Source organism: Lepisosteus platostomus, chromosome 4 (genome assembly GCF_059453375.1).
Source record: "Lepisosteus platostomus isolate fLepPlt1 chromosome 4, fLepPlt1.hap1, whole genome shotgun sequence".
NCBI lineage: Eukaryota > Metazoa > Chordata > Actinopteri > Semionotiformes > Lepisosteidae > Lepisosteus > Lepisosteus platostomus.
This window is the reverse complement of record NC_142614.1, coordinates 38320607-38337103: the sequence shown is the minus strand read 5'-3', so window position 1 is coordinate 38337103 and position 16497 is coordinate 38320607. Positions and strand designations below refer to the sequence as shown.

General features: G+C 36.3%; 1 protein-coding gene across 4 annotated transcripts in view; it reads left to right on the top strand.

Moving 5' to 3' along the window:
• cnot6l (CCR4-NOT transcription complex, subunit 6-like) overlaps positions 1 to 16497 on the top strand; it is an 81087-nt gene that overhangs the window by 54870 nt on the left and 9720 nt on the right. For all 4 annotated transcript variants that reach the window (XM_088629465.1, XM_088629469.1, XM_088629466.1 and 1 more), the window contains 2 exons: positions 4309 to 4466; positions 4955 to 5109. In XM_088629465.1, the coding sequence (XP_088485591.1) occupies positions 4309 to 4466; positions 4955 to 5109 (313 nt within the window). The remainder of the gene's footprint in view (positions 1 to 4308; positions 4467 to 4954; positions 5110 to 16497) is intronic.

Below are 16497 nucleotides of genomic sequence, written 5' to 3'. Positions count from 1 at the left end.
AAGTATGGTTTTTGCAGGTACAGTCATTTGTAATGCACAAAACATTTGTTTTTCAATTTAAATTTCTTTCTGGGGGGGGGATGGGAGAGGTTATCAGAGCTACCATTTTCCTCTCTTTTCAGTGATTATAAAGATGTTAATTTTCTTCTTTGTCAACTGGAGAAAAAAAGAGCTTGATGTTTTCAGTCTAGAAACCAGATTGTCTTGTAGCTCTATGATCTTATTTTCATAATTTTCTTCTCAATTTTCTTTATTATTTACCGTGAGACTCTTGAAGAAACCATCACTTCCTCTACAAGTGAGAATGCAGATGTCCCTTCTGGGAAAAGAAGGAGAATGATTCCCACCCCTCCTCCACATAGTACCCCACTCCAGGCTGCAAAATACCCTAAAGAGAGATAGGGGAGTGAGCATGAAGAGGATATAGAATTGGTATAGCAATGCTTCCTGGCACGGGAGCACACCTGGACACTACAAAACAATATTCCTTGCTCAGCTTGTTTTTTGGTGTCATCTGAAGCTTATCCACAAACACAAATAGCAATGGCAAAAAGAGGAACGCACATGGCAAAAAATACCAGTGGGATCCAGTGACAATAATGGACATGTATCCTCTAATTGTCATTTAGATTTTTATGAGGACTCTTACAACTCACCATGTCACAGATTACTGGAGTCTCCGTGTGCCGTATGCACTTCCTTTTTGCCACAGTGTAATGCCCAGAAAGAGATTTGAGGCCATCTCCTGGACTTTGCACATCAGCGACCCCACGGAGGACAGATGGAATGATCAGAAAAAAGAAGCCCCACAATATGATCCCCTTTTCCATCTAAAACGCCTTCTGGAGTCCCTGCTCTAGACCTGTAGCGCATTCTACCAACCCCGACAGAACCTTTCCATTGACAAATGCTTGGTGTCCTCAAAAGGTAGATTTGGGTTCATACACTACATGAAAAACAAGCCCAAAAAATGGGGCTCCGGATGTTTCGTGCTGGCTGATGCCACAAACGGGTACGCCCATGACTTCAATATATACACAGGGAAATCTCCATCTAGTTATAAATGTAGTTGTTTAGTTGTAAGTTGTTTCCTATAAACCCAACTTCTTAAAAGTGCCCTCTTAGTTTCTTTTTAGAATTATGAAAAATGGTTTTAACTATCTGGGCATAAAGGTAAGTCTGTCCCCCTTTTTAAATCAATTTTTTTTTGCCTTTATTAGAATGCACTTAACAGAACTGTGCTCATTGGCCTACCATTTCCTTTGTCCTTAGTTTGATGCATAAACACTGTTGAGATGAGCATCCTACCAAAAAGTTTATTTTAGCACATCCCAATAGTTATTCCCAAATCCCTTTTAAGATCTCGTGATCAAAATACATCTTTTTTATTTGGAATAGTAAGTCCCTGAGATCATGTAAAGGATTTCATCAAAGATCAAAAAAGGATGGTGACCTTATATTACCCAAATTTTTGTTTATTAATGGGTGACCTCTTACTGGATGCATTCCTTTTCCCTGTTGCACTGCCCATCTTGGTTACATGTGGAAGTTTCCTCCTGTTCTTCCTCATTACTACCTGCCCTCCCTTCCTCTCTCAATTTCCCAATTTAGCAGTAATCACCTGGTTAGGAAGTCTCATTAGCACTTGGGTACAGTTTAGGAAACACTTTCGATTTCAGTCTTCCAGTGTTTGTGCTCTTCTCTGTGTAAATCATTTGTTTCCTCCTTCTGTTATAGACCAAGCATTCCTCTTTTGGAGCAGTAGAGGTGTTACCTCTTGTAGAGATCATTGATGGCTGTTTTGCTTTGTTTGAGCAGCTATCAGCCAAATTTAAGCTACCAAAATCATATTTCTTTTGTTACCTTCCGATCAGACACTGTCCGAAACAAAGTGCCAAATTTCCCAAATGTACAGTACTTCTCTATATTGTCTCCGGATTGCACTACGTTGGTTTCATTGGTAAACGTTTTGTGGGAACAGGAATTATGATTTGAACTTTGTAAGAGATATGGAAAGGTATAGCCTTGAATACATTCCTCATCTATATGTTCAAGAATTTATTTAATAGAGTTCAAAATAGTTCACCGAACCTACTTTTGTAAGGTTAAACTGGCTAAAATTTCCCCAAACATCTATCCTAAGTTTGATAAGGGCAAGCAGGCCCCTGCTACTCTCCTCCACATATACTTGTCCTGCACTGCAACCATTTTAGAAATCTAAAGTTTTTTAAAGAGATTTAAATATCTTAAAAAATTTAATATGGGCCTCTTGAGCCTTACTGCTCTCTTTGGTGTCCCTTATAATTTTATCTAAGAGATGTTAGATTTTGCTCCATTGGAAACCACCTTTTGCACCCACTTTCACTCACTGGGTAAGGGATATGATGCGCTTTCTCCACCTTGGGAAAAAAAAATTGAAAGAATTAGGTTTTCCTTCTGTGGCCCTCGTGAAAAAAAAAAAAGATTCTGCCTAGCAGCACTTTAAGAGCTTGCAGTTTGACCCAGACATTTGACAGACTTTAAGGACTGTGGCTTCCCTCTTGTGTCCTTTCACTGCATTTTTTTTCCCTTCTTTGATTTTCTCTTCTACACCCCTGATTTATTTTTTTGTTTCTTCTCTTCTTTTCCTGTTTTAATATCAGTGTTGGGCTTATACAGTTTGTTTAGGTACCAAGTCTGCCATACCATGTTGATTGTTCACATCTGTTCATTGTTGTATGTGATACCATTTTTAATATTTATTTTTTCCAATAATAAATTAACATACGTATGGTCTATATATAAGAGGAAAAAAATCCTAATGTAAATGTAAGAAACTAAGGAACTAACACAAAAAGATGACAGAGTTAAAGGACTCTAGTTATCAATTGTTAACGATAGGATTTGATTCAAGAGTTATATTGGCTCTGGGATTAGTAATCAGAAATCTACTGTAAGCTTTGAGGGACTGGTACAAATAACATAGGGGCTGTGATGACAAGTGAGAAGTATTTTTTTCACTTTACTTGTTTCTTAACAGGTTTTTAGCACTTTAACTGAAATGAAACAATCAAAAGGCCAGGTTAAAGGAATATCTAACAATATGAAATAAACACCAGAAATGAACATTTGCTAGACATTCTTAATATAAAAGAGGAATGACTTTGACTTGTACAACTATTGCTATTGGTCTTTGACAACATCTACCTGTTGTACATGTCAAATGTCCACTTTCCATTCAGGTAAATATAGATTTCTCCATTTCTCTTCAACCGCATTGCAAATTTGAAAGCCCTGTGTTCAAGAAATATTCTTTTGTGATCATAAAAACCCATTAGGTTCAGTTTCCCCCACAGTGACTTAGTCAGTGAGGATACTCCAGAATCTTTTAGCATTAGTTTAAAGGAAGTGCCCAGGTTTTGTTGTACCATTTATTCCTAGTGTTTTCATGTAAGGACATACCCCGGTCAGAGTAGTTTTCTGACAGTATCAAACAGGGAGCATAAGGATAATGGTAGAAAACTACAGAGAGTGTTGTGTTGGCAAAGCATGCAATTATAACACCAAAGACACTTGCCTGGTATGTGGCCTATGAAGGCTAAGAAAAGGTGTGAATTGAATCCAGACTAATCCTCTGAAGTTACCTGACATATTATCCTAACACTAGGTAGGCTGGACCCACCTTGTGATTGTACGTTTGACACCCCTAGCCTAGTGTCTTCTGGTTTTTGTTATACCCAAGCTGTCAGTTACATAGTTGGTCTGTTTGATTTAATTACCAACTTAACTGCAGTAAATTTATCTAGTCTCTAAAGTAATTAAGTTGTTGAATTTACTGTTCAGGTTAGAACAAGACTCTAGAAATGAAGATTCACATCTCTATATCAGTGTATTTTTGATGACATTGGGCTGTAGGAGGTAGTCTTTTAAGGCTGGGATGTTAAACTAAAGCCTGTCCTTGGCACATTTCAGAAGAGTCAGGCTGTTAACCCAGTGCCCTGCTTGTATCCCAGTTCAGGGTATCTCAGTTTGACATCCAGAATTCCTCATTTATTCAGACTATTCTATTGTGAAGGGAATTGCAGGTATGTAATAGCGTCACACCTCTTACAAGAGATACATTTTGTTGAAGCCCTTCCTGAATGTGAAGTGCTTTAGATTTCTTTGTAAAGATTACCGCTACATAGATGAATGGTGCTTTTATTGGTAGTTGTACCATATATTCTTTTTTCTCTGACAACATGACAAATCTCACATTAAGTATAATAATTTCATTGCATCTTACATGTGCAAGAGAATTGGAACACTTTTTTTTTCCCCACCATACAGCTGTGTTCACAGTCATGTGTTACAATGTGCTATGTGACAAATATGCCACAAGGCAGCTATATGGCTACTGTCCTTCCTGGGCACTGAATTGGGAGTACAGAAAAAAGGGAATTATGGAGGAAATGGTCAACTCTGATGCAGATATCATAAGTCTTCAGGTAAGATACTGCTTAAACCGGAATGGCAAAAGTTGGTTGAAATATTAGACTAAATTTCCATGTTTGTAAATTTGTCCCTAAATGAGTAAAAGAAAATTACTCTTTGCTTTTAAATAGAATTGTAAAGCTAAAAACAGGCACAGTTTTGATGCACAATCAGATGTATTTTTTTCTGATTCATATATTATCTTTATAGAGATTAACACTAATTGACCTCTATAGCTCTCATGCTTTACAGTGTTCTCCCTTAAGTAGTTAATCTTTTTTTCACAATAGCGGAGTTTAAAATTGATTGTGCTCTTGAAACAGACGTCTTTGGGTCTTCTCAAGCAAGTTATAGTATGGTTACAGGTATGATTCTAGTTCCACACAATATACTTTTTTCAGTAGTGACTTAAATGTGCTTTTAAAGGTGATTATTTTAGCCTATGTTCACACTTTGTTTAAATGAATGTGAACACTGACTGACTAACAGCTTTGTTTTCTAGGAAGTTGAAACAGAGCAATACTACACTCTTTTTTTGCAAGCATTAAAGGAACGTGGATATGATGGATTTTTTTGTCCAAAATCTCGTGCCAAATTGGTGTCAGACCAGGAAAGGAAACACGTGGATGGTTGTGCGATATTCTTCAAAACAGACAAGTCAGTAAAAATCAATATTTAATTTTCCTTTTCCTATATACTCAATACTTTTTATAGTATTGAGTTTTAGAATGGTGATAGAGCATTGTTTCAGATGTTTTTGTCTTGTGTACCACCCTCAGTAGCATTTTATCATGAATAATAACCATGATAAACACAATGTTTAATGTTTTTAAAGTAAGAATGTTTGCACTTTGTAAATAAATGTTTTTATGCCAGTAACAAAAGTTAGAAGAGACATTTCATATGCATATTATGATTAAAAATGTTCTTAAACATATTTTTGCACTTCTTTCTGATTTACCTATTATGAATAATTCTGTTGATTAAATATTCTGTAGGATATAGTTGATCAAAAATTCAGATTTGTAGTTCCAGTTTAGTGCATGCCATTATGAAAACAATGTATTGTTTAGAAATATGTTGCATTATGTTTAGCATAACAGTAGCGTATTTCTTGTGCTCCTTGTGCTAGTTCTTAAACTTATTGCTGCACAGCATGAAAACTCATTGTCTATTTTTTGTTTTTTTTTCATATCGCAGTGTTGGTTGTGAACTTTTGAATTGAAAGAGGTTTTGGTTTATAGTAAAACCTTAATATTTGTGAGTTCTGCATTCACAATTTTTTCTGCATTCGCAGATTAAAATAGCCTATTTGTAGGCTGCGCAGTAAGGAGAGTAAATGTGGATGCCCCCTTGCTCATGTTCCGTCTGCTTCGACTTCTGTTAGCAAAGAGTTAATGTTTATGTAGAAGTCCTTCATGGATTATGCTTTTAGTTATTCAGGTTCGATCACGAAATCATTAGATTTTGTTGTGTGTAGAACTATTATGAGAGTTATGCCTTTATGTAATTTAAAAGCAATGTTTACAATTAAAACCTCCACTGGCCCCTGAGTTATCAGTCTCAGTTTTCCTGTATCTGGCAGTTAATAAGAAAATACATTTGAAGAATATACAGATGCAGCCATTCAAAGTGAGCGGTACAGACACGTACCGCAGGTAATTGGCTGCGGTGTCGCGTATCATGACGTAAGATGACGCGGGGTACCGCGGTGCGTGATTGGTTGACCGACAGGGGCACTCGTGGTCCGTTGGCCTGTCGTAGAAAGACTTACTGTACAGTAAACGTCTTTACTGTGCCCAATGTAGATATTGAATTTTACCACTGAAGGGAAATCTTAGTAGCTGAGCATAAAAAGAATAGGAGCATACTGTAACGTGTGTGAAGGCCATAAACGATATTAATTTTGGAACATAAACATACAGTACTGTATATAGCTGGTCTTGGTACTTTAAAGAAAAAAATACACACCAGTATTCCATTTCTCCCTAAACATTTTAAGCATCGAAGTCTTTAACTAAAGAGATACCGGAGTCAACAAGCATACTTTTAGAATTTGATTAATAGGGAATATAATATGGAATCGCGTATCTAAAGAATTTAATGACGATATGATTATATTCGTGTACTGCGACAGGGCTGTGTATGGCTGTTTCGCCTGCCTGTTTATGCGAGTTGTCTTGTAGCCTACTGCCTGACTAACAACGCACAGGTTGTGTGTTCAAATCCAGCTGGTGCTGGACTTTTCTTTTAACAAACATTTCTTCGAAAAAATAGAATAGCGATATTATGGACAATCAATTGACTTTTATATTTCAAAATATCGCATGATCGATTCTAAGTCATTTTTGATAACAATGAATAGTCACCTTCTTCCTTTCTGACAGCGGTTCCTGCTTCTATTGTGTGTGTGTGTGCAACAGAGTAAATTTTTATAGAGAAATGGAGGCTGGACAGTATGCGTTACAATATAAACATTTATATTGATTTAAATCGTGTTCTGATTTAAATCGCAAACGCGTGTTTAATTATGTGTTTTTTAATCATAATCAGGCTAATGCATTTCTACATTTTCTGTATGAACCAGCTTAGAGGTTCATACAGAAAGACAGCTTGTGTTTAAATTGAGTGTAAGGTAATTTATGCTTCTAAAGTCATGGTCAGCATTTATTATTGTACTGTGCTGTAAACTTTTTCTGTGCCTAGTCACATTATTTTATAGCGTTTTTATTGCGTTATTAAATCCGGTGGCGCTGTGTGTTAGTTTCCTGACTCCCATGTCACATGGTCTGTGATTGAATCCCATGGAACTATGACTTTATTTTTTAACAAACATTTCTTTGAAAAAATGAAACGTTTCCCTTGGTCAGAGATTAAATAAAACCTCACTCGCACCAAACAAATTTATATTTCTAAATATCACGACATGATCGAATTTAAGTCTTTTTAATAACAATGAATAGTCACCTATGCGTTACAAAATATACATTTATATTGATTTGAATCGCGTTTTGATTTAAATCGTAAACGCGTGTTTAAATATATGTGTTTAAAGGCGATATACTGTATAAAAGCGCTGATTCCTATGGAGTGTGTTTCCCTTGTAAGGATGGTATCAAAAGCAATCTTAAGTGGTGAGAAAGCTGTGGTCAATGTATTTAAGGGACTTAAAAGTCGTGTAACTGACAGTTTGAGGTAGCCTATCGTGTAAATTTCGCTTTGTTGCTGATAGGTTAAGCTTTCGAAACTCTGCCCCAAAGTCATGTGACTGATTTTTCGGCCTGTTTCGTTGGTTAAACGCAATGATCACAAGCACCACCATGGTAACTGGGATGTGTAGTTTTTAATTCCGTTTGAATTATAACTGTACGTATTGTCTTCATATTACTAATAGTTTTAATAATGAATGACCTTGGACAAGCTGTAAGTGTAAACTCAAAGTATTGCCCTGGTCAACATTCTTTTTTTCATTGACCGTCTTTGTAAAAGTAACACCACAGCATTTCGCAATCACGCATTTGTTTCCAATCATGCAAAGTACAGTGATTCACCATGCCTTTCACATGCTCATAAAAGAGATTGATTTAGGAACATAAACATATTACCGTATGCAAACTGTACTGTATACAGTACGTATATGTATATTTAATGTCTTAACTGTGCCCGTTTAAGTATTGAATATTCATATCTAATTTTACCACTGAAGGGAAATCTTAGTAGCTGAGCATAAAAAGAATAGGAGCATACTGCAACGCGTGTGAATTTAATTCAATTTAAGGTGTTTTATTTGCATGACAGATGGGTACAAGCAGTGTTGGGTATGTATATTGTAACGCTTACTGCCGACAGGCACTGTGTAAGAGCCGGCATACCAGAGCAGCGCACCGAGGGAGCGCCTGCATTTATAACTTAGTTTTTAAAATTAGTCAAGCAATATGAAGCATCTCCTTTTACTTTTAAGTCCCTTAAATACATTGAGCACAGCTTTCTCACCACTTAAGATTGCTTTTGATACCATCCTTACAAGGGAAATCTTCTGCCCCTTATGCAAAACCAAGCCCTCCTCCCATCCCAGTTTACCCTCTTTATCATCCTCAAAATCTACCTCGATTTTCATCTTAAAGCATTACTGCTTACTGGGTTTTTGAGGGGGAGGTGTCTTTCGCTGGAAATCTCGCCTGCCTCTACTACTCAACCCCTCTCTCTCGGAGTGCTGGCTGTGACGAATTAAACCGGTCTCACAGGTATTCAAAGTAGGAAGTACAGTGTTAAGTGGTAGCTGGGCTACTCCCTCAATAGAATTGCTTTAACATGCTAATGCATTGGTTTAACAGTACGCTGTTGGTTTAACAGTACCTACTGTAAATATAAAGGAAAAGCATTTTCAGAGAGCAATCATGCTGTGTTTATGTAGAAAAAGCGATTAGGTTTATGAGCAATCTAATTACCTATTCGCTTAAAACGCTATATCAAATAAAGTTTATTTAGAGATGAATGATCAGTGTCGCAGTTTAAATAATTTTTGTAGGAGGGCTTGGACAGATTCCAAGTGCATTTTTGCAATTTACGTTGCATTGTCCAATGTTCTGTTGTAATACAGGCTAGAATACAGTTACAGTAGCCTAAGCTTTATCAGCCTATTTAAAATAATTTTTTTGAATCCCCGGCGGAACACACTCCATAGGAATCAGCGCTTTTATACAGTATATCGCCTTTAAACACGTATATTTAAACACGCGTTTACGATTTAAATCAAAACGCGATTCAAATCAATATAAATGTATATTTTGTAACGCATAGGTGACTATTCATTGTTATTAAAAAGACTTAAATTCAATCATGTCGTGATATTTAGAAATATAAATTTGTTTGGTGCGAGTGAGGTTTTATTTAATCTCTGACCAAGGGAAACGTTTCATTTTTTCAAAGAAATGTTTGTTAAAAAATAAAGTCATAGTTCCATGGGATTCAATCACAGACCATGTGACATGGGAGTCAGGAAACTAACACACAGCGCCACCGGATTTAATAACGCAATAAAAACGCTATAAAATAATGTGACTAGGCACAGAAAAAGTTTACAGCACAGTACAATAATAAATGCTGACCATGACTTTAGAAGCATAAATTACCTTACACTCAATTTAAACACAAGCTGTCTTTCTGTATGAACCTCTAAGCTAGTTCATACAGAAAATGTAGAAATGCATTAGCCTGATTATGATTTCCCAGGAGGTCTCCCATCCAGGTACTCACACCTGCTTAGCTTCAGTGGGTTGCCAGTTGTGAGTTGCAGGGTGATATGGCTGCTGGCTGGTCTACTAGTAACTCATAGCCATTCACAACAGCTGTTCACAAAGCACTTCAGTGTTCTGCCAGGCTTTTGTGGTGAAATAGAATAGAATGAATATGAGTCATACCCCTGTACTTCCAAAGCAATTAATTTATCCAAAGTTTATGGATACGGTTGAACATTACACATAACAATTCACACAGCTTGCTGAGTAGGGATTTTGCCTATTAGCAGAATTTCTTGACACTTCAGCAAGAAGATTAGGTCACAAGCAAGGATGTGCCTGTGTCTTTTTTCAGGCCACAACATGTAACATTGAACAAAAGTCTTCAATCTTCAATTTCTCTAGTATATGTCCAGAAGTTAAATTTTGGAGGAACTTTCATTGAAATAAAATAATCTCAATACTCTACATTAGAAAGCTAATTTCTCCAAATGCAGAAGACTGATGTGTCCTTTAATGTGAAAACATTTGTTTTGTACTGTACCCATCTTCAAAATAAAATCTCATACTTCTGACAAAAATGATAAGCAGTTACAGTAGCTTTATACTGTACCTTGTATTGTCTGCAGCAGCAATTTCAGTGAACCATCTGCCACCATATCATATCTCGTGCTTCATGCATGAAACACACATTTGCATGTTACCTCAAACTCACATGCTCAACCATTTAAATCTCTCATAAATTCATCCAGGCTTTCTCCTGCTCAAAGGAAAAAAAAAGTTGTGACAGATAACTAAAAGCAACAAACCCTTGCAAGGTTATTAAACACTTTATAATTTTAAAGTGCACAATCTCTGAAGTTCCCTTTAACTTCACAATAACCTATAGTCATTACAGAGTGTGGAACGGTCCTGGTACTGCCCTGATATAATACTGAGTATACCTATCAAACAGAATTACCAACTGTCTGCCTGGTTTTTGTGCACTTGCTAGTTTCCAATAAATAAATATATAAAACTATTGTTCATAGATTTGAGAGAACAAGTGTAGGTTTTAATGATATACAGTATGTGTATGTGAGAATTTTTATATGCTGTACACAATCCTTTGCCAGTAATTAATAATAAATTATTGTTATAGTTCTGTCACTTGCAAAAGTGAAAGTTGAAAAAGATGTCTGGCACTTGTGTGAAGTACTTACAGTTTGAGTGTAGTACAATGTCTGAGGTAGGCATGAATGACTCAGCCATGGTGTTACCAAATTATGGAATTTGTTTTGTTCTTAAAGGGTCGCTTTCATAAAGATATGTTGCAGATGAAGAGCTCTTCCTTGCTCAGAAAGACAGGAGCGGTAAACTATGAGCTCTACTTGCCACTTACAATACCAACAGTACCAGCTAACTTTAGTAGTGACATTTTCATGGATCTTTTTAACAATAAAATTTACAACATCAGACTTCAGACACAATTAAACAGGCCTCAAAAAAGTCTGGTACAAACATTTTCAGCATGGAATAAACCTTTACTTTAATGGTATAAACCTTAAATGGATTCATATTCTCAATAAGATTTGGTGCTCAGTAACATGACTTAGAAAATGACAGAAGACATACGTATCATGCTTATCCTTCTATTTCTCATAATCGTAAACTCCTTAAGGCAGTTACATTTTCTCTGTTCTGACCTGGAGTTACAGAGAAATTTAAATTCTAATAAGAGATTTGTAATGAGGAAAGTCATACCAATCACTCATACCAGGATTTGCAATTACAATACAAATACTTTCTTTCTGTATGTGTTTATTTTGCAGTTTGAGTCTATGGCATTCCTTTGGGGGTCTATACTCCAAGGCATTACTTTTTTATGGGAACATGACATTTTTTTAAAGTCTTTTAATGCAAGCTTCATATAAACCCTTAGCAGTGGTTACTGTCTGGAGTAGGTACTTGAATGGCACAGATTCATTGAAATGATTCAATTTCTTTTGAAAATATTTGGGATAATACATATTCCAGAAATCATAGCCGTTGAATTATCCAGAAATTAATTTCTCTCAGGGTGTATTTAACCCCTCATGGATGGCATTGTATGAAATTAGTTTGTAGTTCCCCATTTGCCTCTATTATGAGATGCTGTGGACACTATTTTATACATTTTAGGAGTGTCCATAGGAAGGTATGTTCTAGAAAGAGTGAACTTCTGTTTTGCCATTATTTTTAATAGGGACGTTACATGTTTACACTTGGTGCTCCTACTAGAGGAGAGGATATGATTAATCTAGGCTTATCACAGAAACTGAAACACATCTGGTTGGTGAGTCTACTGTGGGTAAAATGTTACTGGTACCGCATGTTGTAAAGCTCAGTATTTTCTCTCTTGGCCTGACTTTTTTAATGTCTGAGTGTTAGAATCCATGTTGTTGCTGGTAAGGGAATGGTAGGTGCTGTGATTGACACAGTCAAAGCCTTGTACAGAGATACCATTGTAGCTGTTTGACAGTATTTTAGATGTCCTTAGTTAAAAGCATGGGAGGAAGTACTGCCAAGGGGAGGGGGGGGAGCAAGGATTTTTTCTTTGAGTTTGTGAGGTTATTTTTTGGTATATTGTGTTTCAGAAAGCAAGAAAATAAAATTTACTGTATGATAAAAAGAGAAAGAGCTGGAGTAGATCCTCAGATCAGTTTGCTACCAGCAATCAAACAAAAAAAATGGAAAGAATTGTCTCCTCCTGATTGGAACCTTTCTTACTGTCTTATAATTTATCAGGCTACCTTTTAATTTCCACTGAGAGAAGGAAGTCACTTGTCATGCAGCTATTTTAATCTTCATTGCACAATATGCTCTAAGTTAGCAAATGAAACATGAACACTTATTGAAATAAATCAAGAATACGATTAACATGAATGTATAAACATCCAAACTATACTTTATCACATTTAATTATTGGGTTAGCTTTTTATTGAGCCGAAATGTTATAAATGTGTGAACGTCTGTAAAATGGAAATATTTATATTTTTCTCTTTTCTGTTACCTGCCTGACAGCATTTTGTATGCCATTCTGTATATTACTGGAAAATATTAGACCCAACCTAAAGAATTCATGGGGGTAGTGGGACATAGTACTGCAAAGAGTCTCCTAAAGGGACAGAGCTATTAGTACTTATGTGTTTGAGTCTGGAGAATATAGTAAACTCTAAACATTAAGGGAATGCATGGAATCGGAAAATATAAATTGCATAGTACACAAGACTTAACTGGTTTTATTCTAGGAAAGCAGACAAGACTGAGTCATGGGACTCAGAGGATCCAAGGCTAGACTGAGTATAATAGGCTTCGGGCTTCTATTGTGACATCTACTGTAAATTACAGAAATGTTAAAAGTAAACAAAATAAAGTAACTAAAATGTGGTCTGAAATCACCCCTTTAGACACCCCTTTTACTTCACTGGTGTCAGATATGAAAGGCAATAGTCTCCCGTTCTGTCTGCTGTGTGTTGCAGCAGAGGGACTCCCTGCAGCTGAAAGGGGCAGAGTAACTTCCATGCCCTCTAGTACAGTTTACACAAGCACGACTTTAAAAGCTAGCAAGACAGGTTTCAATTCACATTAGCTGGCGAGCCTTGTTAAAAAAACGAATGATAATCTAACATGCCACTGTTCATGAACAAAGTTATACTGCGATTTCCTAAGATACGCGATTAAAAAATAAATAAATAAAAATTTGAATCTCCTGCAGAACACATTCCATAAGAATCAGCGGTTTTACAGTATATATCGCCTTTAAAGGTGGCTTCTCAAAACGCTTTACGGGATAAAAACAACCAGAACAGCAGCAACAACAATATTGTATTTCGTTGCACTTTGAAAACCAAGTAATAACTTAACTATACAGTACGTGCAAACGTTTCGTATGTTGCTGTCGTGAATGCCTGCGTACCCATAAGTATCTTATTTGCCTTGAGTCTGTCTACAGTATCTCTGTCCCACTACCCCCCTCTCTCCCTCAATTCAATTCAATTCAAGGTGTTTTATTTGCATGACAGATGGGTACAATTCTTGTTGGGAATGTATACTTTGATATTTACACCCGGCGCGGCACCGAGGGAGCGTCTGCATTTATAACTTGGTTTTTAAAATTAGTCAAGCAATATGAAGCATCTCCTTTTACTTTTAAGTCCCTTAAATACATTGAGCACAGCTTTCTCACCATCCTTACACAAAGCAGAAACTTTCCGATGACTCACAGTACAAGTGGAAAGATTACAGATTTTAATCGTCTTTAATTTTGTCTTTAATTTTGCCTGTGGAGTGTATCTTATTAAGCTCTAATAGGTTTTTGACTTTTTTTTAATTGCATTTTGGGCGCGGACAGCACATACAAGGGTTAATGAACTACGCCAAGAAATTTAAAATAGTATTCTTTAGGTGTGAGGGTAGGAGTGGACCGCAGCAGGCATAATCAGCAAACCAGGAAAACAAAGAACAGGACAGGTGAGATGTGTATCCAGAAAGCGAGTGATCAGAAAAAGGAAATGGAAAACGCAGAAAAAGGAAACGCTTTACAGGATAAAAACAATAACAACAGTAGTGGCTGGGCAAAGGATTTTTTTTATCGAGATACTGTATAATGATGTGCATGAACAAAGGTATACTGCAATTTTCCTTAGATATGCGATTAATGCTTCGTAGGAGGAGGCGGTCTTTTCCTCTAGTCTTACAGTCTGTCCACAAACAAAACATTCCTGTTAGACAAGAGGAATTGAAAAAAAACTATTTTGTCAATGAAAACCGGTGTGTGTGTCTCTCTCTGCTGGATGTCCCTTTCACAAACTGCTGAATGAATAAAATAATTTTATTGAAAACGCGTTTGCGATTGTCTGGTATTTAATTTGGTCCCTTTTAACTGTTTTTCGATCTACTGTATTGCTTTGAGATGCCACTTTTAAAGGCGGTATGTAAAATAAAGTTTTTTATTATTGTTATAGAGAAACATGATCAGATTATCCCTGGTTCAGAAAAAAGATCTAAAGTGCTACACATAACTTTATTAATTCGATGTATTTAAAGCAGTGAACTACTGTAGGTGTCACATAACATTCAGAAATACAATCACGTATTTGACAAATAAAAACGATTATAATCTAATCCTTCCACGTTTGATCCCAAAATCCCAAGGAATATAAATCTTGACGGGTAGAAAGCTATGCTGAAAGTTTATTAAGATACTTAGAAGACAAAGATACTGTATCAATTTATGTTGCATTAGCCTGATTATGATTAAAAAACACATATAATTAAACACACGTTTGCGATTTAAATCAGAACACGATTTAAATCAATATAAATGTTTATATTGTAACGCATACTGTCCAGCCTCCATTTCTCTATAAAAATTTACTCTGTTGCACACACACACAATAGAAGCAGGAAGCAGAAGCAGGGGCCGTTGTCAAAAATGACTTAGAATCGATCATGTTGCGAAATTTTGAAATATAAAAGTCAATTGATTGTCCATAATATCGCTATTCTATTTTTTCGAAGAAATGTTTGTTAAAAGAAAAGTCCAGCACCAGCTGGATTCGAACACACAGCCTGCCAGTTGGTAGTCACACACGTAGACCAGTAGGCTACAAGACAGCTCGCATGAACAGGCAGGCGAAACAGCCCTACACAGCCCTGTCGCAGCACACGAATATAATCATACCGTTATTAAATTCTTTAGATACGCGATTCCATATTATATTCCCTTTTAATCAAATTCTAAAAGTATGCTTGTTGACTCCGGTATCACGTTAGTTAAAGATTTCGAAGCTTAAAATGTTTAGGGAGAAATAGAATACTGGTGTGTATTTTTTTCTTTAAAGTACCAAGACCAGCTATATACTGTATGTTTATGTTCCAAAATTAATATCGTTTATGGCCTTCACACGCGTTGCAGTATGCTCCTATTCTTTTTATGCTCAGCTACTAAGATTTCCCTTCAGTGGTAAAATTAGATATGAATATTCAATACTTAAACGGGCACAGTTAAGACATTAAATATACATATACGTACTGTATACAGTACAGTTTGCATACGGTAATATGTTTATGTTCCTAAATCAATCTCTTTTATGAGCATGTGAAAGGCATGGTGAATCACTGTACTTTGCATGATTGGAAACAAATGCGTGATTGCGAAATGCTGTGGTGTTACTTTTACAAAGACGGTCAATGAAAAAAAGAATGTTGACCAGGGCAATACTTTGAGTTTACACTTACAGCTTGTCCAAGGTCATTCATCATTAATACTATTAGTAATATCTTCGTTAAAGACTGATGGCCACAGCTCAAACATGAGAGGTTGAGCTTTATTAGCTCCACCTTGCGGAAATTCCAGATACTATTATTTTGCTTGTCGTATTATAGGAGAATTTACGGTAACTAGCGGTATTTACCGGTAGCTTGCGGTAGACTGCGTACAGCGTACCGGAAAATAATGCGGTATCGCCCGCGTATTTTGAATGGCTGCATCTGTACACTTCAGAAACTATGTTGGTTGAGTGGGAACTGAGTATGTTTAATTTACTTTCTATTCTGTTATCCCTGTGCTGTAATAAATAGATAGATAGATACTTTATTGATCCCGTGAGGGAAATTGCAGTGCAACAGCAGCTTAACACACACAACACAGCCACAGTGTAACGAATTATATACTAATAGTACAATACATACAATACAATACAAGAGTTACTCAAAGTCTGGACACACAAGAGGAAACTAGAACAGAACAGTACACAGAAAATCGTATCACACGTATGAATATAAA